Here is a 22,560-nt window from a genome sequence, read left to right as displayed (position 1 = left end):
TAGTCAACGTGGTTGTTGAAGTTCAGTCGGTCGTCTAGCATCACTCCCAAGTGCCTGACTTCGCGCTTCGAGTCGATAGTACACTCGCCAACCACAATTGTTGCATGCTGCACATTATTCCGGTTGCTGATGACAACTATCTCAGTCTTGTGGTGAGCTAGAGATAGCTTCTTCTCCCGCATCCAGTCTTCCACCGTGTCTATCGCCTCCGTGGCCAGTACTTCTACTTCCTCTCGTGTTTCTCCGATCACAAGCAGCGCCACGTCATCCGCAAATCCGACGACCTTTACTCCTCTGGGAAGGCTCAGTTTCAAAACCTCATCGTACATGACGTTCCAGAGAGTCGGGCCCAGAATGGATCCCTGTGGAACGCCCGCCGTAATAGCCACACTCCTCTTTCCGGCGTCTGTTTCGTAGATCAATCTGCGGTTCTGGAAATAACTTTTCAGAATCTGGCACAGATACTCAGGTACCCTCAGTCTGTGCAGCGAATCGGCAATTGCTGTCCAGCTGGCACTGTTGAAAGCATTTTTGACGTCTAGGGCTTCTCCTAGCTCGCACTGCTCCTTCATAGCTACTTCAACTTCCTGCTCCGATGTGACCTCGTCCAAGTCTTTGCATAGGAGGGTTGCTTCCGGACATAGGGCCCTGACTTCGACCTTATCGCCCATAGCTTTCTCGGTAAGCTCTTTGTAGGAGGAGCTGCTTCCTTTTGGATCCCTTCTTAACTCGAGGATCATTTCCCCATTGCGGGTGCGCCTAATTTTCTTCACGTCTTCCCCTAGCTCCCTAAGGTCCGGATTAGTCCGCATGGTGCGCAGAACTTCCGCGTACGAGTCGTCACTTGTTTTGACGATGAGAGCTTCGCCTTTATTTTTTCTCTTTATGAGCTTCCGTTTGTCGGACCTGCTTTTACCAGCCGACTTCGCTTTTCTTTTGCCGACGACCTGCCACGGGGTATGGCCGTCTGCGACGACATTCTCTACTGGATGGCGTGCACCCGTAACGGGGGCGTCCTTATGTTTCTTGGAGCCACCGGGTCTCACTTCTCCTGGCGATGCCCTTGGTCTCTTCGGCGTGAAAAAGGGTGTAGTTTGCATCCTCTGGGAGATGCTTTCCACCACGCTATTTTTCTCCGCAGTTTTGTTAGTGATCTGCCTTCTCGCTTCCGACGTTCGGCTTGCTTCACTGGCAGTCTTGGCTGCCAAGAGCTCCTTCTCTGCATCTTCGGCTCTCTGTGCCATACTCTTCCACTCTTTAACTGCCGATCCAAGGGCCCCTTGGATCTTAATCACCAACGCTTTGATGTCCTTGTGCACGTTGCTCCGTTTGTCGACGTATTCGTGCAGCTCGTCTACCAGCTTTTTGGCTACTTCTACCCTTGGTAGTTTTGGTACTCTCGACCATGCGCTGTATTGCTGCTGCTGCATCTGTTGGTGCTCCTTCTCTTGCCCTTGTAGCTTTTGCACCTGCTGGGTTTGCGATGGTGGTGTCCTCGCCAACCCAGTTCTGGCAAACGGATTTGCCGCTCCTGCTTCGTTGTTTGTTGTTTGATCTTCCATTCTTCAGGGTCCCCCCTCCGCACCGCTATCACCATCCGTTGTATCTAGTCGCTTTCGTGATCTCTTGGTTATCTATGAATCAGGGAGGCCAAGCGAGGGTTGGACACGTTCCTTCATGGGGTTCATGTCCAGAGCCAGATCAGCGTTAGTCGGGAATGGTTCATCCGAGCCTAGTACGCATCAGAGATGATGGACAGATGATGAACGTATCCGGAGGCCTGCCAAGGTTTTACCGGGACGGAGGCAAACGTACCATTAGCCCACTCGCCGTTTCAAGTTGGTGTCACCCTACTTTACTCAGGGAGTAGAATAGCACGAGTACCAGCCCATCGTCGCCATCCGATCCGTATTCCGTGTGTGTGTGTGTGTGTGTGTGTGTGTGTGTGTGTGTGTGTGTGTGTGTGTGTGTGTGTGTGTGTGTGTGTGTGTGTGTGTGTGTGTGTGTGTGTGTGTGTGTGTGTGTGTGTGTGTGTGTGTGTGTGTGTGTGTGTGTGTGTGTGTGTGTGTGTGTGTGTGTGTGTGTGTGTGTGTGTGTGTGTGTGTGTGTGTGTGTGTGTGTGTGTGTGTGTGTGTGTGTGTGTGTGTGTGTGTGTGTGTGTGTGTGTGTGTGTGTGTGTGTGTGTGTGGATTGTATGACAATTGCCAGAAAACCATTTGCCAGAATCAATTTGCCAGAATGATTTTTGCCAGAAAACCATTTGCCAGAATAGACCATTCCCCAGAAAGCCATTCACCAGAATGGACCATTTGCCAGAATGGACCATTCCCCAGAATTAAATATTTTCTCTTATTTCTCGGCTATTGTTCTATCAGAAACAGAATTTGTATGAATTGTTTCCGTTGAATGTGATATGTTTTGGAATAAAATCATAAAATATAAGGGAAGTAAAATAAAATAAAATTGTTTTCTCATTATGTGATCCTTCTGGTATTCTACGAAAAGATGGAGGAAAATACCTTTTTTTCTGTCAGTTTCGAAAGAACGGCCCTAACTTCTTTCTTCTTATTCTTCTTCTTCTTCTTTATGGCTCTACGTCCCCACTGGGACAGTGGCCTGCCTCGCTTCAATTTAGTGTTCCTTGTGCACTTCCACAGTTATTAATTGAAGGGCTTTCATTGCCTGTCATTGCATGAATTTGTATATAAGTATAGGCATGTATAGGCAAGTACAATGATACACTACACTACCCGTCATAAGTACGGACTCACAAAATGTATTGCAACAATATTGCATCACCCTGACTCAACTCGGTATCTCCAAAACCTGAGGACTTACAAAGATGCTGTCTTCAAGAAAGTTATTCAGAAGACCAAAAGCAACAACTTTTCTGAAGACGGCATTTTTGTAGGTGTTCTGGTTTTAGAGATATCGAGGTGAGTCAGGGTGATGCAATATTGTTGCAATACTTTTTGTGACTCCGTACTTATGACGGGTAGTGTATATCCAGAGAGTCGAGAAAATTTCACTGACTGGAACGGGAATCGAACCCGCCGTCTCATGATTGGCGATCCATAGCCTTGACCACTAGGCTAACTGGTCAAGAAGATTGAATCAGAAGAATGTCGGTTCTGTGGTTTCAACTCTGAAACCTCGGAACATCTACTTTGTGAGTGTAGTTTTCTCTTTAAGAAGAGAGAACGTTATTTCGGTGGATGTATCATGCATCCCCGAGATATCTGGTGGAATATAAATCCCAAGAAGGTAGTGGCTTTCATTTTGGAAGCTATTCCAGACTGGGGTATAATGCAGGCCTAAAAAAAAACAATCGCTAGTTCTTAATACTAGTGAGTGTACTAATGTACTGCATAAAGCAACTGGGTCTTACCACAATAGATCAATTAATGGTCGCAGTGGTTGTGTACCCCTACAGGGAAAAAAAAAAAAAAAAAAAAGGCTAACTGGAGACCCAAATGCCTGGGCCCTAACTTTATAGAAATTAAAATCTTTGGTTAAATTTTTACGATTCATTATGCCAATTGATATATAGGCACTGTTATAAAAAGAACATCTTTCAATTGAAAAAGGAAAAGTTTCAGATTGAATTAAATATGAAGAACAGCCTAAATTTCAAAGGAAGGTAAAATTTGTCATGGAAATGATGTAACTAAGTTCCTCTGTCATATCAACTTTGATATAGTTATATCTATGCTGGGTCATTAGGCAGAAAGAAATTAGGCCGGAATTATTTTTGGGCTGAATAGATAGACCCTGTTAGACCGATCGGATAATAGACTTCAAAAAATCTGCCAATTTTAAGAAAAAAAGTAAAAAAATCAGAAAAAATAATAATTAGTTGGCCTATTATAAAAAGGAAAACAAACTATGGAGTTAGCTGTAAGACCACCACAAGGGCTATTCATAACATCCGGGACTATCTTGTACCGACTTTTCGAACCCTCTAAGCAGAATACCCTCTTCAAATGAGTGTTATCAGTTTCGTACCTTTTAATTAAATTTAAATTAAAAGGTACGGGACTATACTGCCCGGTCCATATGACATATTTTAATACGAAATATAGTTCATAAATTTGTGCCTTTTGTTTGGACGTTATGCCATGGAATGCTTCGTCAAAAAGACCTGAGACTTTATGGCCGCAGACGATGATGATACTGCACCACAGCAACTCGAAAGAACAACCTTTGATTAAAAGAAGGATACATTTCTTATGAGAAGGATAGCAGTTTGGCCACTTCAAAATTCAATGACAGTTTCACTAGTAAGAATGGCCCATTGTTTAAAGAAGGGAATGCTAACATATTTGTCGCTTGCCAAATCTTTAACAGCGTAATTTGAAAGAACAGCCTATTATCAAAAAGAAGGGTGAATCTACTACAGAGTTAGTAGTTTGATCGCCACAAAACAGCGATTCCCAAAAGAACAACCTTTGATGAAAAGAAGAAAAATTGTTAGAAGGGATATTTAGCAGTTCGACCACCAAACAACAATGTTATGAAAAGAACAACCTTTTCCATAAGAAGTGAAAATCGCATATGGAATCAACAATATAAGGAGCTTAAAAATACAAACTGTATTACAAATGTTGCTTGATCACCGTATTGTCATATCGTCGGTTTCCTGCAATAGGGGCACAACTCAAAAAATGTGAATTTTCAGAATGAGCGTTTGAAAATTAGCAATCTTGAAGCACCTCCTACAAGTTCACTAATTTCTCTCATTATTCGACAAAAGTAAACGAATTTCGATTGTTGTATCATGAAAAGGGACTGAAGGACTATCTGTTTCATGAATTTTGGATTACTATTTTTCAACGACTATTAAAATAGTTGACTAATTTTGAGTTGTGCCTTTATTGCGAAAAATTGGTGAAAATGCCAAAATCTCGCGTGTTTCAACGAATTTCGGAACTGGTCTTTGTGAGATGATAGTTTACATAGTTTTTCATCATTTGCCATCAAAATCTCAAAAATGACAAATTTTGAGTTGTGCCCCTATTGCAGGAAACCGACGATATGTTCACTCAGCCTGAGGACCTTCTTGCTTTCAGCCTGATACCAAAATGGTTTAGGTGTCTGTATTAGAGAGATTTTCAGCGCGAGGCTGGTTCATCTCTTAGGCGGCACCAAAATATTAGCAACTCAAAGATAACTACTGTTCTTATACTTAGCACTCCTTTCAAGAACAGCCCCCGCTTAAAAGAAGGAAAATGTCGTGATTAGTTTTTTAACAGTTCAACCTCAACAATATGTTAAACAAATCTTCATTGAACAATATAAACTAAGATGTTTTGTTTATTTTGTAGCTTTTACATAGAGATCACGCAGAAAAAAGCATGGTAAAATCAAAAATATTCCAGGTAAACTCAAATAAATTGTCAATTTGTTCTGGCAACAAAAATAAAACTGTTTGGAGCAAATCGAACGTCACATTTGAAGCAAATTCAATCCATTTTTGAAACAAACATGTATCTTCTGACTGGTTATGTTAGAAACAAATGTAAAAATTTTTGTTTTTTTTTGTGGCAGGTCGGCCCTACGGAAATATTTGTTTTCCAATTAAATTTACAAAATTATTTCCTTCTCTAGGAAAATCCACTTCCCGCGTGGCACTTTCAATGCCAACATCATGTAGATAACATACGCTCCCGAAATCAATGGGATTTCGTGGAAACTTTTGGTAAAACTTGCCTTTTTTGCAAGAGGAAATCTTGTTTGGTGATGCAGCTGGAACTTGAGAGTTTTGTTTATGTTCTCGACGGCGGAACGGGGGGCTCTTCAATGGATATTGTAGAAATCAATATGTAATTGAGTTTGTTTTAAAAATTAATATTTTAGTTTTAAATATTTTTTCAGTTTATCGAATAAACATGAATATTTTTGTTTCAAACGAACGAAATTTGTCTCCGTGTATAAAAAAAAAATGAAAAAATGACACTTTTGCTAATACGCAATAAGGTGAGATCGCTACTGATTGGTAACTAGAATATGATTCAAATTTTCAGTCATTGCTATAACTATTCCTGGAATCAACGAACATCATATACTGCTCAAAAAGAATTTTGTTGGGCCAATGTCAAGGCTATCAATCTGGCCTAGAATCTAGCCAAACATAAAATTAACATTTATTCTGATAAATACAACTTTTTCTGGGGAATGTCCTTTCTGGGGAATGGTCTTCTGGCGAATGGTGCATACTGGCAAATGGTTTTCTGGGAAACGGTCCATTCTGGCAAACGGATTCTGGCAAGTGGCATTCTGGCAAGTGACTTTCTGGCAAATGCCATACAACCTGTGTGGATTGTGCGATATTTGCCAGGAAACCATTCGCCAGAATGCCATTGGCCAGAAAGACATTTGCCAGAAAATACAATTTCCCGGAAAACCGTTTGCCAGAAAGAACCCTTTCCCAGAAAACCATTTGCCAGAATGTACCATTCCCCAAAAGGTACCATTCCAGAGAAAGTTCCATTTCCCGGAGATTTTCCAAAGTTCTCAATCCAGAAGTGTTCTCAATCTAATGATAATTTAAAACATTCTTATTGAAAAATAAATCGTGTTTGTTTATTTGTTTGGGATCGATCAGCCCACAATAACGATTGTATAAATGTAAAATTTTATTTTTGTTCAGATTTATATGCGAAAGTTTAATAAATTATTGGAACAGATGTAAGAGCAAACAAGAAATGGTTTTAAAGTAACTTTTAAAGTAAAGCCTATAGTTTGAAGAAGGGTAAATCATTCTGAAACAAAAAAAAATTGTGAACTCAAACCTTTCAAACTTCTTAATACTTTAAATCTTGTATGTTTATTAAATTATTTTATTGCGCACAACAGCTTATTTTTTTTCTATTGGAACATTTACACAAATTTGTCTTGTGAACACGTAGATCATGATATGGATCCAATTGATCAAACATTATTTTGACGGAATTTGATCAATACTCATCAAAGATATTCCTTTCTTCAACACATAGGATGTTCTTTCCAGTTTCTACTGATATGGAATTTTTGGTTTTACTTATATTTTTCAAAGATTCCTATCTTTCGATTGAAAGTCATTTTTAAGCATATTTTTTGACCGTAACAATAACATGATCACTTTAAATAATAATTTGTGTGCAAAACAGCAAAATTACTTATTATTGTTCTTGAGGAAATTAATTATAATAATTCCATCAGATTTTTTTTCCTTCTTTTAATCATCCGCTGTTCTTTCTAGATGAACTTTTTAGTTTTTTTTGCGCCATTTCTAACCAATATATTCTCTTATCACGGTGATTGTAACATGTGAGCTTAACATATTTGGGCTTATGGTATTATGGTTAATGGTGCCCCGGCTACTGCTATAGAATCTTAATATCATTGGTGTTAGGGCATTCGACTGAAGGCCGTGGGGTCGAATGCCATTTAATCGAAGTTAATTAGGCCAAAAAGTTATTTTGCCGAATGGCCATATTTTTTTTCGTTTTCTCCTTTTATGCTGTTAAAATAATTGTTGAAGTTGAAGCTACTGTATTTTACCCATGAATCTTTCCTTCTTTTAAATATAGGAACAATAGACGGGTTTAGATCTGTTATTTTTTTTTTCAATAATTAAACTATTAGTTCCGCAATACCAATATTGCTTTATGGTTCTAACTCAATCAACAATTGGGAATTGAACGACTGTAGGGTTAATTTAGAGTTTTTCCGGCTACGCAGCGTCGAAACGTTGGGATAACAACAAACGTCGTTAGCTTATCAAAGACTGCATAGCCGGAAAAACTCTAAGACAATCAACAATTTATGCCAAAACCCAGTCTTATCTGCAATGATCGATTTCTCTTCATCGATTTTTTCCCGACTGGAACGGGAATCGAATCCGCCGTCGCCGGATTGGCGATCCATAGCTTCACCTAGCCTGGTGGTTAAGGCTATGAATCGCCAATCCGGCGACGGCGGGTTCGTTTCTCGTTCCAGTCTCGACGCCCTGGGCATACCACACAATGTACAAATTCATGCAATGGCAGGCAAAGAAAGCCCTTCAATTAATAACTGTGGGAGTGCTCTGAGAACACTAAGTTGAAGAGAGGCAGGCCAAGTTCCAATGCGAACGTCGAGCCACAAATAAAAAGAAGAAGAATCTCAGCCGTTTGTCAACCGATTTGGGTTCTCTTGGCGCCAAAATGAAAGCTACAACATCATAGTAGAATCCTACTAAATTTGATAACGATTGGACATTTGGTTACTGATATATTTTTCAAAGAGTACTTAGGAGTTATGTAACTGAACTTTATGAGATTTTTGACAAAGTGTATCATATTAAATATCTTTGCCATCTGTCAACCGATTTTGGTTCTCTTAGCCCCAAATAAAAGCTACAATACTACTTCGTAGCTAATTTAATCGGCTGATTAAGAGGTATTAGACAACGTGTAGGGTAGTGGAGGTATTTTGGACCACCTAACGAAGTGAGAAAACATTTTCACAAAATAAGTATAGTTTTGTGCTTTGATATAGTGTTTTCTGCTTGATACTAAATAAAACTATGTTCCCTTTTGTAAAAAAGCCAAACATATTGAAATTTTACGGGGTAAACCCCGAGAAATACTGAGAGTATTGATGGAATGTTGGCTGCTATTTTGGACCACTTGATTTAATTTTTTTCCCGTAAATGTATATATTTTGGCCCACCTCCATGAATTACAATTATCAAATGAAACTGCAGCATATTAGGTTTAGATAAAACAGATTTTCATAACTAAATGAAATTTTTTTTTTTTTACTTTTGAGAAAGGGCTCATTGAAATTTTACGCAACTGTTAGAAGATGGAAATTCTTCTTAACAAGTATAAATCGTATTTGTATGAAGTTACTATAGGGGCCACTAATTTTAGTCTCATATTAGACATTACACGCCTGTTAACACGACGCATGCTTCTCAGTTTTTTTTTTTTTCAAAATATGAGGGAGCCTTCATAAACTACGTCGTGATGATCGAAGAAGCTTGGAGGAGGAAGCAGTTTCTCACAAAAAAAAAAAAAAAAAAATCAATCAAAAAAATTGAGGCTATAAGAACACACGGCATAAAGGAAGGTATATGAGGAAGAAGTCAATATATGTGACATAATTTATAGACGTTCCCGTACGTTATGTTAGTGATCCATTTGATGACATTGATAATCAATTTTCGATTTTAAATTCGAAAATCTAATATAATTGCCCAAATACAGTGATTATTTTGGATTCAGATAATACTATAATAATTAAGTTGCTGATTATTTGAGCAGTGCAAAGAATGTGATATGTCTAATTAGAATTAAACATATTTATACCAATTTTATTATATTCCACATCGAAATGAATTCTCTTAATTCAGTGCAAAAATAAGTGTACAGATTGTTTTCTCTAATCTTTATTTAATTTTTCATCATTTGTTTGATTTTCTTCTTTTCATCGTTTTACTGTTATTTTTTATTTGACCCTAACTTCAGCTTCCTTCTTCTTTCCGTATTTGCCCGTTTTCTTATTGACCGTCTTCTGTTTGATTTTTCGTTCCTCAGCTCTCATTTGCTTTTCTTTGAGCTTCTTCTGTTTTTCTTCCACTTCTTTCTTCTTCTCTTCCGCTACAGCTTTGTGGTACATCAGTCTTCACCGAGAAGTCAGAACAGCTGGGCTCCTACGTTTGTATCTTTTTGTTCCTTTTCAATGAGGTGTCTCCGGTGAGTCCAGAAATCCAGATAGAAGACTATGGTTTTGGTCCTCATCCTTTGGTACTAGTGCATCTGCTTCTGGCTGACCATGGTCACTATGATTGGGGACTAGTTTTTCGTTCGCTGCTGCATCTTCCACAGGTGCTACATGGTCAATTTCCAAAATGTAGTGACCCTCCAACTTGTGTTCTGTTTCGTCGATTAAATATTCCGTTAATATTTCTTCGGTCGGTCCAGCGCCGTCTGTTAAGCGTTCGGCATTCCCTTCGGTTGCTTCGGAGAGATCTTGAGCATTTGCGTTGCAGTCTAGAGGTTCGAGTAACTTGAAAACCCGTGCGAGAATAAGGTCGTCCAGCGAGTCAAAATCGTCTGCATCACGAGTTTGATACCTTTCTCGACGGTCAGGTCCCATTAATTGAAGTATTTCTTCAGCTTTCCTTCGGTTAGCTGAAACCGTTTCGACAGAAGTAGCAGTAACATCATTTACAATCTTCGAATGACCTTCTGCAGATGGAACTGAGTTCGAATTTGAAAGTCGACAATCCACATTTGTGCTGCCCCCAATTTCAGCTTGCTCTTCTGGTTGAGTCGATAACGGATTTCGGACCAAGCACTTACAGTAGTCGGTTTTGTTCGCGTCAAACGGGAACAACCCGCAGCACTCAAACCCTTTCACGATATCTTTATCTTCAACCGCATCAATCGCTTTTACCAGAAGTGGTGAAAAGTTTTCGCTTTTCAGATATTTGTTCTCTTTTTTCAGCTTCCAATCTTGAACAACGCGAAGCCAAGCTGTTTTAAGGGGTTTGAATACTGCCACGTCCAGGGGCTGTAAAATTCGAGTACAATTTGGGTACAGGCATACCAGATGGATGCCCAACTTTCGACACTCATCAGCGGTCACCCAGGCCATATGTGAAAAGTGGCCATCAATGAAGTAAATAGCCGGGAGAGCATCTTCGACCATTTGTGGATGCAACACGTATCGTATGTACTTACGAAAACAATCCGTCGTCATCCATCCAGAATCAGTCTTCCCTATGCCCCAATCCACGGGCACACTTTGGATAACTTCAGTGGGAGTTTTTTGTACTGAAAAACTACCATTGGTGGGTACATTTTCCCATAGGCCGAACAGGTAAACATAACCGTTATGTTTTTCTTGGCTGGCCCCTGGTCAACTTTGTAGACGTTCTTTTGACCTCGCAAGGCGATCACTTTATCTACAGTTGGTTCGAGATAGAAACTTGATTCGTCGCGGTTCAGGACACACTTTGCTTTTCGAAGAATTTCTACTAGGCCCTCTTCCTGAAAAAGTTCATAAACTTCCGCGAACCACTTCCTTATATTTTGTTCCACAACATTGGCACTCGCATTAGTCACGCTTTCTGGCTTCCGGATTGCAAGCTCCTTGTGCCGGTTCATAAAACTTTGAAACCATGCCCGACCTGCAAGTCAAAGAAAAAAAAAAGTTAATTACACCACTCTTCAGTTCAAACTATGTTCACGTACTTGGTTTGCCAGTTTTGAAGTTACCCTTGTCAGGATGCTCCTCTATGTAGGCCGTAACCAAAGAATAAAAATATAAAGAATGCCCTCTCTTGTCAATTTCTATGTAAACTTCAAGCGACAAGACAAGTGGCGCTCTCTAAGCGTTTCAAGGTAGAAGCTCTATGTAACTGTGTTTGTGATTTGTCATAAGAGAAGGTGGTGTGCGTATGTTTTGGTATCCGCATACAGTTGTAACGGGATCGAGCCGTAACTGTAACCGAACTTAGCTTCTTATGAATCGAACTCGTTTCTGTAACCGACCTCCCCACTCACTTTCAAAATTGCAACCGAACTTCTTAATTCGCACTCGCAGTCTTAAAGATATGTCATCATTTCAATAGATTCACCAACACTTGTTAACACTACACCACTTTATTCTTCTTTTTAACAAAAATAATGTCTTACAAGAAAAACCCGACTAACTGACTCATTGACTAAATGCACTGAAAACTGAAACACCTGCTAACAGCCTAAACTAAACTGACTACAGAAACTTCTAGGAAAAAAAATAATATGAGGAGACCAGCAGTGGCAGCCGCCCCGATCCTTGGATCTGCAACCCTTTATATAGGGGTCCTCTCCCTAACCATCAACTCTTATTCTCCTGATCAAAGATTCTCCAGGACTCTCCCCATACCAAAGAGAAATTAATTTCACAATGCCCCCATGCGTAATTGATTTTTAATTACGCTCCTTTCTAATATTTGCATCTCCCCCATCCGTGAGAGCAATTCTAATCTCTCCCCTACACGGATGATCAATTTTCCCTATGCCCCCCATTTCGCCATCTCACATCTGCGAGATTAATTGAGCCTCCAGATCGAATGGCCAATTTATTCTCACCTCTGAGATTCGGACCTCCCAACAACTCTCCCCAAAACAGAATACAGAAAGGCTAAATCTCCGATGCATCATAGCATCCCCCATCCACATTCTCACATCTGTGAGACCATACCAAAATTCTGAGGAGAGCGAAATTACTCGCGAATTCAATCTCAAAATTTCTTCCCTTAGTGGCTGAGTCATCAAGGGCCACACCAACCATCATCATCCCCGAACTTGATTTTTCATGAACGCACCGGGCGATCGTAAATTTATAGTGTTTACTTTTCTTCGTCACCCGTCTTAGTTTTACGATCACTCATGCGTTAGAGTTTTCACGCCTTCTAAGCATGGATGCGTGGACGGTCGTCCATAAACATAATTTTACGATCCAATTATGATCGTCGTCTGTGATTACCTTTCTCTTTCGGGGAAGGTTATGCATTTCCAAGTTTTTTCTTGTTGCAAAAACAATCAGATCATTCTTCTCAACCCATTTTACGATCATCCCTTCATTTCCATATCGGCTTGAGGTTGCTGCATAATCAGCAAAAATCCTCGGCGTGTGAAGTCTTGTATAATTTACGACCCGAAAGAAAAAACCTGTAGTTCTAGCCTCCCGTCGTTAGCGATCGGATTTCTAGGCAATTGTTTATTTCATCAAGACAACCCTGTAGGTACTTGAATTTCGTCACCCCGAATACAGGCAGAGAAGGCTTCAACATATGTTGAAAACCATGCCCAATGTTTATGCCATAAATTAAAAGCCGAGATCCCAAAATGTTGGTTTCCCTTTCTCGAGTCATTCTTGAATTCCTGTCTCTTCTCCTTCTGGGCGCTTTCCGTCCGTGTTTCTAACAATTGGTGTCATTGTGCTCCACACATCGTGTGGGCTCAAGAAATCTTTTTCCTTTGGCATTCTTCATATCCCTTATTTCGTCATGAGCGAAAAATGCAAAATTGTTGCAATTGATTGGGGAAAAGGGTGACGTATGCCCCATTCCCGAAAAATGGCAAAAATTATCATCTTGGCAATAAATTGCTGAATCTCAATTCAGCGGTTTGTTGCATTCCCTTACTTTTCCCGCAAAAAATTAAGAAATTTCTTAAAATTTCTTAATTTTTTAAAATGTTGGTCCTGTTTCTGGTCCTATGAGGTTTTTTCGTTTTTCGAATAAGAGTTGATTTACATACTGCTTTGCTTCTGCTTATAAATATTATATTTATAGTGCTCTTGTTTTGTTTCTATTGAATCTGATTCGATAATATCCTTGGCTGACCATTTTCTAGCTAATGTTAATCCTTACAAGTTTTAAAACTAGATTATTATTCTTCTTCTTTCCTAATATTTTTTTTTTTATTTAACTAGACTCATACCTGTGATTCAAATGGCAACTGTTGACTCCGTATTCCGCTACCTCCTTCGCCTCGGAATTGTGATATAAATTACTTTGCTTTTTGATGAATCTCGATGTCTCGATGTTGTTGATCATGGCTGAGTCTTTCAGTGAGTCATTAGGGCAAAAACCAAGCATCTCCTTCTCGTTGCGTCGTTGTGTTTTTCGCTGATTATCATTAACTGTTGTGCGATCCCCATACTGCTTCTTTGATTTCTTCTTATGGTTGATCTCATTTGTTACGATATTTTCTCCTTGTCTGGGACTTCAATTCTACGTGATTCTTGAAACTTCTGCTTATTTCTGTTTATACCATGAGAAAAATCTTGTGCCCACTTGCTTTAACAGCTGTTCCATTGAAAACAGGATGTTCACGCATACTGTCCTTTTGATTCCAATTAATAGTCTTAAAATCATTGTGATGAAAAACGTATTTTGTTGGTTGTGTTTTTTTTTTCGGTATATCGATAATTGGTTCTTGCTGCCTTAGGATGCTGTTGAAATTTGCGTATGTGACGACAGCTTGAAAAATGTGGCTTTTTCTGCTGAAATGTTTGTTGTATCTGTCGTTTATGAATTTAATGTCATCCTTCCTCTAATTGGTTGTGTTGTTGATACTTGTTCAGCTAAGAACATTTTGACTATTTCTTTGGCGGAAATTGTTCGTTGCTAGTGGCAATTGCAACTTTTGGAGTTATGCTACTGTTGAACCATCCTTTATTACATGCCAGCTACAAGAATCTTGATGTTTTCTCGTCCGAAAATTGGTATTACATGAAATGGTTGATGTGTTTGGGAAAAATCATCTGATTTGTTTTAAAGTATTTGCGATCATTTTTCGTCCCAAGAGGTTGAAAACCGCGTATTGACTCTTTCTGCAACAATTTGCTTTGACTGTAGACGATATGCTCCGTTGACCCTGATGTTTGATGTTTGATGCTCAGTTTACCCTTCTGACCAACCTAATCGACTCGCCAATCATGAACTCGTTGTTGATGCTGGAACTTTTCTTTCAATTACCGTACATCCCTGTTAATACGGTTCCGATGTTTTCGTTGACCTCTGATTGATGATTTCTGGAACTTTTTCTTTCATATATCATACATCCATGTTTGTATGGTTGAAACTTGTTGCCTTTGAATTATTGTCTTATTATTCACACTTCCTAATGGCCTACGTTTTCTCTTGATTCTTATTCATCTAAAAGCTTCAAACGACTATTTTGGTTATTGATTATGAGCACTTTACAATTGATTTATTTTTATTGAACACACGTTTTAATGAATGGTTATGAAAAAAAATTCCAACAAATTCCCTTAATTGACAAAAACCATGCTAATTGAAATTTTCATCCCCCAGCATAAATAAAAAAAAAAAAAATAAAAAAATAATTCTCCAACATTTAAAATTGTTGGAAATAAAATAAATATCCCTTTCTAAAGATTTTTGTAAAATTCTTATTTAACACAGTTTATTAAAAAGTTTTCAACTTTAACATTTAAAAAAATAATTTCGCAAAAATAATCCCCACGTTCCTATATTTTTTTTATGTGACGATATTTCCTAATTTTGTACTTTTCGATAAAAGAGAACTTAGCTCTTACAATTGATCCTGAAAAAAAAAAAAAATATTTATGTTGGTTAGTCTGCTGATTTCTTACCCACTCGTTCTTAAACATCCACTGCACGATCGCTTCTTCTTCATCCCGTGTTCGTCGCCTTTGATCTTTTACATCTATCTCTCCTCTAGAACGTGTTTGCTGTTTGTACTGTTGAATAAGAAAATTGTGCTTTTCTATGCATCTTCCTTCTGTAGATAAATAAACAATTTATTAGATTTAATTTTTTTGATTTTAGCACTTTTCCTATTTTTCCCTTAATACATTGATTTCAGGCCATAAATTATCGATTCAATCATTGATGCATGTTCGAAGTGAATCTTTTTATTTACTCTTGATACTCTTATTATTCTTTTTTTATTGAAAATATGGAATAGGCAAGATTGACAGTCTTTTTCTTATCTTTGGGAGCAATATTTGGCTGTATATTTTTTTTTTTTTCATTCAAGAACTTCATCGTACTGTTACAGTACCGTACCTTGATGAAATCAAGAAGTTGTTTTTTTTTTTCTGGCGATAACTGGGTATACTAAACCTTTACCATTGCGTATTCATTTGGAATTGTTTCTTGTTTCATGGTCATGTTATTCATTCAAGAACTATTTGTATCACTGGATACAGTACCTTGACGAATCAGGAATGTTTTAATTCCTGGTGGTAGCTTGGTTTACCAGACCAGACCATCTTTTTTTTTTATTATTATTATTATTATTTTTTTCTGGACCTTAGGTATTTTTTTTTTTATGGCTCATTTGATATTCATTCAAGAACTATTTGTATCATTGGATACAGTACCTTGATGAATCAGGAATGCCTCATTCCTGGTGGTAGCTTGGTTTACCAGACCCTGCCATTTTCGTTTATTCTTGTACTTATTCTCATTTTTCTTATATTTGTGGATGTTTCATGCTTCATGGCATGCTCATTTTATTTATTATTATTGTCTTATTCATTCAAGAACTTTTCAGTATCGTAAGATACAGTACCTTGATGAATCAGGAATGTTGTATTCCTGGTGGTAGCTTGGTTTACCAATCGTTTGTCATTCTGTACCTTGGCAATGTGGAAAAACAAAACTGTCCATTTTCGTACTTTTCATTCTCAAACAGCTCGTGTCTATACCCTGCGCATTCATTCTGGTGTGCACCAACCTTGTCCAATCATTTCTTCCAACAAACAAACTTAAATAATTTGATAAAACTTTTTCATGATTTAGAATGTGGCATCATGGTACAGAATGTTACTTCTATTCGGAAATATATTCCTCAGATTCATTTGATCTTAATTCAGTGTTTTTATATTCATCCACATCATAGGTCCAATTATCTATCATGAATTCTTTAACGTCAATTTCCGATGACAGTTCTTCTTGCCATATTAAATCTTCATCTTCATCTATATCCATTGGTATGCCTTGGTCGAATTGATTTTTTTGCGAATTAGCATTTATCTGCTCTTCCAATTTTAACGGTGTCGTATCAGCCTCTGATTCTGAGTTTATATTTCGTTGTTCATTTTCTTGCCTTTCCAGATCTAAATTTTGATTATTTGAAATTTCATCGCATTGTGTAGCTTTTGATATGATTTTTTTAATTAGTCTGTCAATTTTGCCAACATGCTTTGGTACATTTATGATAGGAATTATTGATCCATTTTCAATAAATGCTTCCATAACTTCATCTACCTCTTTAAAAAATTTTACACATGCATCAATGTTTTTTATTCTGTTTGAACATTTCTTGCAAATTTTCCTAGTAACCATGTCACTAAGATACGATCCTTTCCCTAGATACCCCACAATCAGATTATTGAGTAATAAATCCGTTTGTATATCTATAAGGCCTCTTTTTTGTCTAAAACACAATCTACAAATGGATAACGCGTTCAAAGCAAATATGCGATCGGTTGGAGTACTCATTTTTTTTTTTTTAAACACTTACCTGATAAATACCCTTTGTGGTGTACCTAAAAATGTTTTGTTTTTTTTTTTTTTTTTGGTTTTAATATTATTTATTTTTAATATTCTTGTATATATACAATATTTAGTTTTAATTAGATCAATGTCTTTGTTATTAACACGGAAAACAAATATTCCCAAATTAGAATCTTTATGTATTAGCTGTAGTAAAACTGAATAATATTGAGAGAGAAAATTATTATAGTTATAAAAATATATTATGATATACAGTTATTAATATAAATTTAGATAGTTATTTTGTGTTATAGTTAATAAAATTTTATATAAGAAAGTTAAACGATTATTATTATTAGTATTTATTTGGGACACTTTACCACCCCTGTGGCATTTGTGTCCGGAGTTAAATGATGGTTAAATGTAAATAAATTATGTTAAACGATTAATGTATATATATTTGGTTTTTTTTTCCTCTTCCCTTTTTTTCTTTTTTTTTTTTTAATATAATATAGTTATTTCTGCAATTGTTTAGGATAAAGACGAACCAGCCAAGGGCTGAAAGTCTCTTTAATATTGCTGTGTGCCTTCAAAATGCAAATATCAAATGCGGGAGCACCAAATGCGGTAAGATTTTCTAACAAGTAACCCGATGTCAGCGGGAGCATTTGAAACCTAGGTTGGTGATATTGACTATGGTTGCTAAGTTGCCTTTGGTAACACTGTGTTACCGCGTTTGAAGCGCATTTGGGCACCGTTTGCATCTTGAACGTACACTGCAATAAAGACAAATCAGTCAATCAAATTATTTCTGCAACGATATTTTTATTATACAATTATCTTTCATTACGTAACTTACTTCAGTTTTACGCTATGGGTATGTCTATATTGGGTTAGATTTTCAAATTTTAAAATATGAATGCCTAATCGTTATATTTTCGCAAACGATTATTGTGTATTTTTTTTAATTTTTTTCCATTTTTTATTATTGTGGTTTGCTCACTCGGCAGGTCTACAACTTCATACGGGCCTTTCCACAATTCTTGCAGTTTTTTTCCTGCTCCAATTGGGTTGGTTTTTACTAAAACTAATTCTCCCCACATCGGCTGCCAATTATTAGTTTGTCGGTCGTAAATTTCTTTTCGTGTAATTTTAGAAGCAACAAGATTTTCTTTGGCCTTGCCATGAACATTTTTGAAGTTTGCTTTCAATTCTTCCGAGTAGTCTGCATAATTTAGTTCATTGTTATTTGAACAATAAACTGAATTTGGGATTCTCGCTTTTCTCCCGTAAAGTAATTCATACGGGGAATAGCCTGTCGAAGAATTGATTGTCGTATTATACTCGAACGAAAAAAATGGTAGTAATTCGTCCCAAATTAACGGATTACTTACAATGTACTGTCTGAGGTAAATTTTCAATTCCCGGTTCGATCGTTCCACTAAATTAGCTTGTGGATGATATGCACTCGTGGTAATCTTTTTAATTTTTAAAATTTTGCACACATTTTTCATTAATGAACTTACAAAGTTTGAACCGTTATCGGTGACTAATTCTAATGGAGTACCGAAACGACAAATAAAATTTTCAACAAATGCTTTCGCAACTGTGTAACTTTCCTGATTTTTCATTGGCACCACTGTTAAAAATCTTGTCAAATCATCTTGTATTACTAAACCATACCTATTCTTTTCTTCGGACACTGGTAAAACCACAATATCCATATAGATTTTCTGAAATGGTTCTTCTGAAGTTGTTGTAATTTTCATTGGTATTCGATTCGCCGGCCATATTTTATTTTTCTGGCATGAGTCGCATTGTCTAACATAGTTTTGAATATCTCTTTTCATATTTTCCCAAATAAATAATGGTCTTAAACGTTTAAGCATTCTTTCGCTTCCAACATGTCCTCCAAGTGGGGCATCATGGAATTCTTTCAGGACTGTTGCTCTATTTTCTGGTTCCACAAACATTCTGTCTGAATCAGAACTATACAAATGAAAAACTTTATTAAACTTTTTTGCAATATGGCATAATATGTCAAAATCTTGCGACGATTTTATTTTTCTGAAAGAGATTATTTGAATATTAGTACCAGAATTGGAAAAATCCACATTATTTCGTAGGATACTTCTCAAAGTATTGAATAACTTTCTAGATTCTAAAGCAGATTGTTTAGAACCATTTAGTATAATTCCCCATATCTTATCTTTTGGCATGGAAATTACTTCGCCTGAAAGAAAATCTTTAAATCCATGTGGTAGATCAATTAATTCCTGCAACTCTTTGAATGCAGTTCTGCTATTTAGAATTGCTATTGTAGCATCCACCTCGTTCAATTTCATTTTATTTTTATTAAATTTGAGCAAATTATAATCAACTTCTGAGTCAAAAATTTCTTTCTCATCTTTATTTTGCTCCACCTCTAATGAATCATCAAAATTAATATCAATGTTCATTAGGTCGTTAAATGCCGTATCATCGTCATTGCTTTGCATCTGGTTTTGATTTTGATTATCATCAGATTTTTCTTTGTCATCAGGCTTCACTGCATCACATTTGTTTTCTGATAATTGTGTTGGAGGATGAACAATACTATTCTGGTTTTGGCATCTCTTTTGGAATCGTGTCAAAACTCCAATTAAATTAGACTCTTGTTTTGGTGCTTCTTCATCATTGTATTGTTGAGAATTGGTTTCCTTCTCAACTTTTGGCTGTTCAAGCCTGGATAAGAAATCTGCCACGACATTTTCTTTACCTTGCTTGTATCTGATTTCACAATTTAGTCCCTGGATTTTCAACCTTAGTTTAGAAAGGGTTGAAGAATTTTCTTTTAGTCTCCATATGGCAATTAATGGTCTATGATCCGTGTACACAATAAATTTTTGATTGAAAACAAAATGTTTAAAATATTCAATAGCCCATACAATTGCAAGCAATTCTTTTTCAATTATATAGTACCGAAGCTCGGCTCCAATTAATGCTCTACTCGCATAAGCAATTGGATGATCAGTTGTTTTCTCATTTGAGAGAACTGCTCCAATAGCATAGTCACTCGCATCTGTGGTAATAACGAAAGTATCCTGATAATTTGGACGCACTAATATTGGTTCCGATATTAAACATTCTTTTAACTGATTGAATGCTACATCACATTCGTCCGTCCATCTAAATTTTACATTTTTCTTAAGCAGATTGTTCAACGGTTTCCGCTTATCTGCCATATTAGGAATGAATTTTCCATAAAAATTTACCGTTCCTAAAAATGATCGAACACCTTTAATTGTTTTTGGTTTTTCCATCTTCTGAATAGTTTTAATATTCTCATCTGTAGGTCTAATTCCATTCTTATCAATGATATGGCCTAAGTATTTTATCTCTGTTTTGAGAATATTGCATTTCTCAGGCTCTATTTTCAAATTATTCCTTTTAAGAGCTTCTAGAACTTTACATAAATTCTCATTATGTTCCTGAATTGTTTTTCCAAAAATAACAATATCATCCAGATACACAAAAGCTTTGACTGGTTGAATTTCGTATAAAATTGTATTCATTAATTTTTGAAAAGTTGATGGACTGTTTTTCAAACCCATTGGCATGCGATTGAATTCAAAGTGTCCCTTAGATGTTGAAAATGCTGTTTTAGAAGCATCTTTTGGGTTAATAGGAATTTGATAGAATCCTGACTTAAGATCGATTGAAGAAAAATATTGGCTATCTCCAATGTTATCTAAAATTTCATTGATTAGTGGAATCGGAAACACATATTGTTTTGTTATCGTATTTAGTGCTCTGAAATCTACTACAATTCGATATCGCTTGTTACCATTAGCGTCATCCTTTTTGGGCACACATAAAACTGGAGCATTCCACGGACTCTTGCTTGGTTTGATTATCTTTAATTTCAGCATCTCATCAATTTGTTCATCAATGTGCCTTTTTGTGGACTCTGGCATTCTATATTGCCTTTTATTTATTGGTATATTCGTCGTTGTTTCTATTTCATGAGTTGCCATGTTCGTGTAAGTTAAGTCATCGCCTTCTATGAAAAACAGATTATTGTAGCGTTTTATGATACATTTGATTTCATCCAACAACCCATTGTTAAGGTGTTTCAAATCCACAATGCTTAGTATTTTGTTCATTCGTTCTTGACCTTTTAACATTTGGCAGCTTTTGTGTTCCAATAAATCATAATCTCTACCACTATCCAAATCCAATTCCCTTGTGACTTGATAATCCTCTTCTTCGTTTTGTAAATCCATGCTGTTAAAATTTTGGATTTTATAATTCTCATGTCTTGCATTAAAATTTATTGCATTTCGCTTAGCCATTGTTTCCACTTCCGATTGCGTGTTGTTAAAGAAAGAGATTTCATTATTGCGATTATATTGACGATTTCTTAGATTGTTACTGATCAGTTCTTCCTGTTGGTTATTGCTGTCTCCACATTTTTTTAATGCAATATAGTCAAAATTTTGACTAACAAAGACAGTGTGCTGTTTTATGAAATCTGCACCAATTATTCCCGAAACTGGGAGATTTTCAACGACGTAAAATTTGGTATCAAAAACGGAATTTCCCACAAGTAGTTGCAGTTTTGCTGATCCTATCGATGAAATAGAAGTGTTACAAATACCTGTTATTAAGATTTTGTCCTTTCGATTTATGTTATAGACGCCGCACGCATACAAACACTTTTTTAAAATCAGGTTTCTGCATGCTCCTGTATCGAGAAGATAGTTTACATGACAATTTGGTCTGTTTAATGTGGCAATTTTCAAATGGAACTGCTTTTTCCTTGTAAAAATAATAGATAGAATTTCATAAGGCTGTTGAAATTCTGAAAGCATTTTTGCTTCATTATTTTGATCTCTTGATGTGTAAATGCTGGGGCCAACTGTCTCTTTGTTGTAATAATAATTGTGTTGAATTGGGTTGCGCCCGTTTCTAAATTTTCTTTGTGTATGGGGTTTTCGGACGCTTGTATTATTAAACGCCCCATAAGTTAGTTTTTTTGATCATATCTTTGGTTTCCATATCTGCCATTATATGATCTATTAAAGTTTTGTGGATTGTATCTTCGTTCTTGATTTGCAGATGATAATTGTTGATAATTATTGTTTCGGTTTCGATTTTCATTTACTTCATTGCTAAAATTTCTAAAATTATTATTTTGTCTCAATTGATGGTATGAATTGTTATTAAAATTCACTTTAGAGTTCATGTTTCCTTGAAATCTGTTGTCGTTTCTAAGATTTTGTTGCGAATTATTGAAATTTCTTCGGAATGCATTAGATTCCATTTGTCCGGTCGTTCTCTGCCAAGGTTTACTGGTCTGATAATTCGAGGGATTCTGCCTCGAGTAATATTGACCCGAAAAATTAATGTTACGAAGCCTTTTTCCTATATCTTCCATTTGTTCACATTCAACAAATTCTTCTTCCAAAAACAGCAGAAGATCGGCAAAAGATGATCCGCGCTGTGTTTTAGCGAGCAGTTTGAGATGAGAGCTCCTTAGACCACTAAGAAAATGGATTTTCAAG

General features: G+C 36.7%; 1 protein-coding gene across 1 annotated transcript; it reads right to left on the bottom strand.

Annotated features, from left to right (window-relative positions):
• Positions 1-3,460: 3,460 nt before the first annotated feature.
• LOC134288132 (uncharacterized) lies at positions 3,461-11,448 on the bottom strand. The gene is made up of 2 exons (XM_062851889.1): positions 11,226-11,448; positions 3,461-11,161 (listed from the first exon to the last, which is right to left on the bottom strand). Exon 2 carries the CDS (start codon positions 10,729-10,731, stop codon positions 9,706-9,708), a length of 1,026 nt encoding a protein of 341 aa, XP_062707873.1. The 5' UTR covers positions 10,732-11,161; positions 11,226-11,448; the 3' UTR covers positions 3,461-9,705.
• Between the last annotated feature and the right edge of the window lie 11,112 nt (positions 11,449-22,560).

The sequence above is a fragment of the Aedes albopictus genome, chromosome 2, assembly GCF_035046485.1.
Source record: "Aedes albopictus strain Foshan chromosome 2, AalbF5, whole genome shotgun sequence".
NCBI classification, from domain to species: Eukaryota; Metazoa; Arthropoda; class Insecta; order Diptera; family Culicidae; genus Aedes; species Aedes albopictus.
The sequence above is the reverse complement of the archived record's forward strand: the minus strand, read 5'-3'. Positions and strand labels throughout refer to the sequence as shown.

Bases quoted from the DNA above. Each gene is read 5' to 3' on its own strand.
- LOC134288132 (XM_062851889.1), bottom strand. From the start codon at position 10,731: ATGACGACGGATTGTTTTCGTAAGTACATACGATACGTGTTGCATCCA.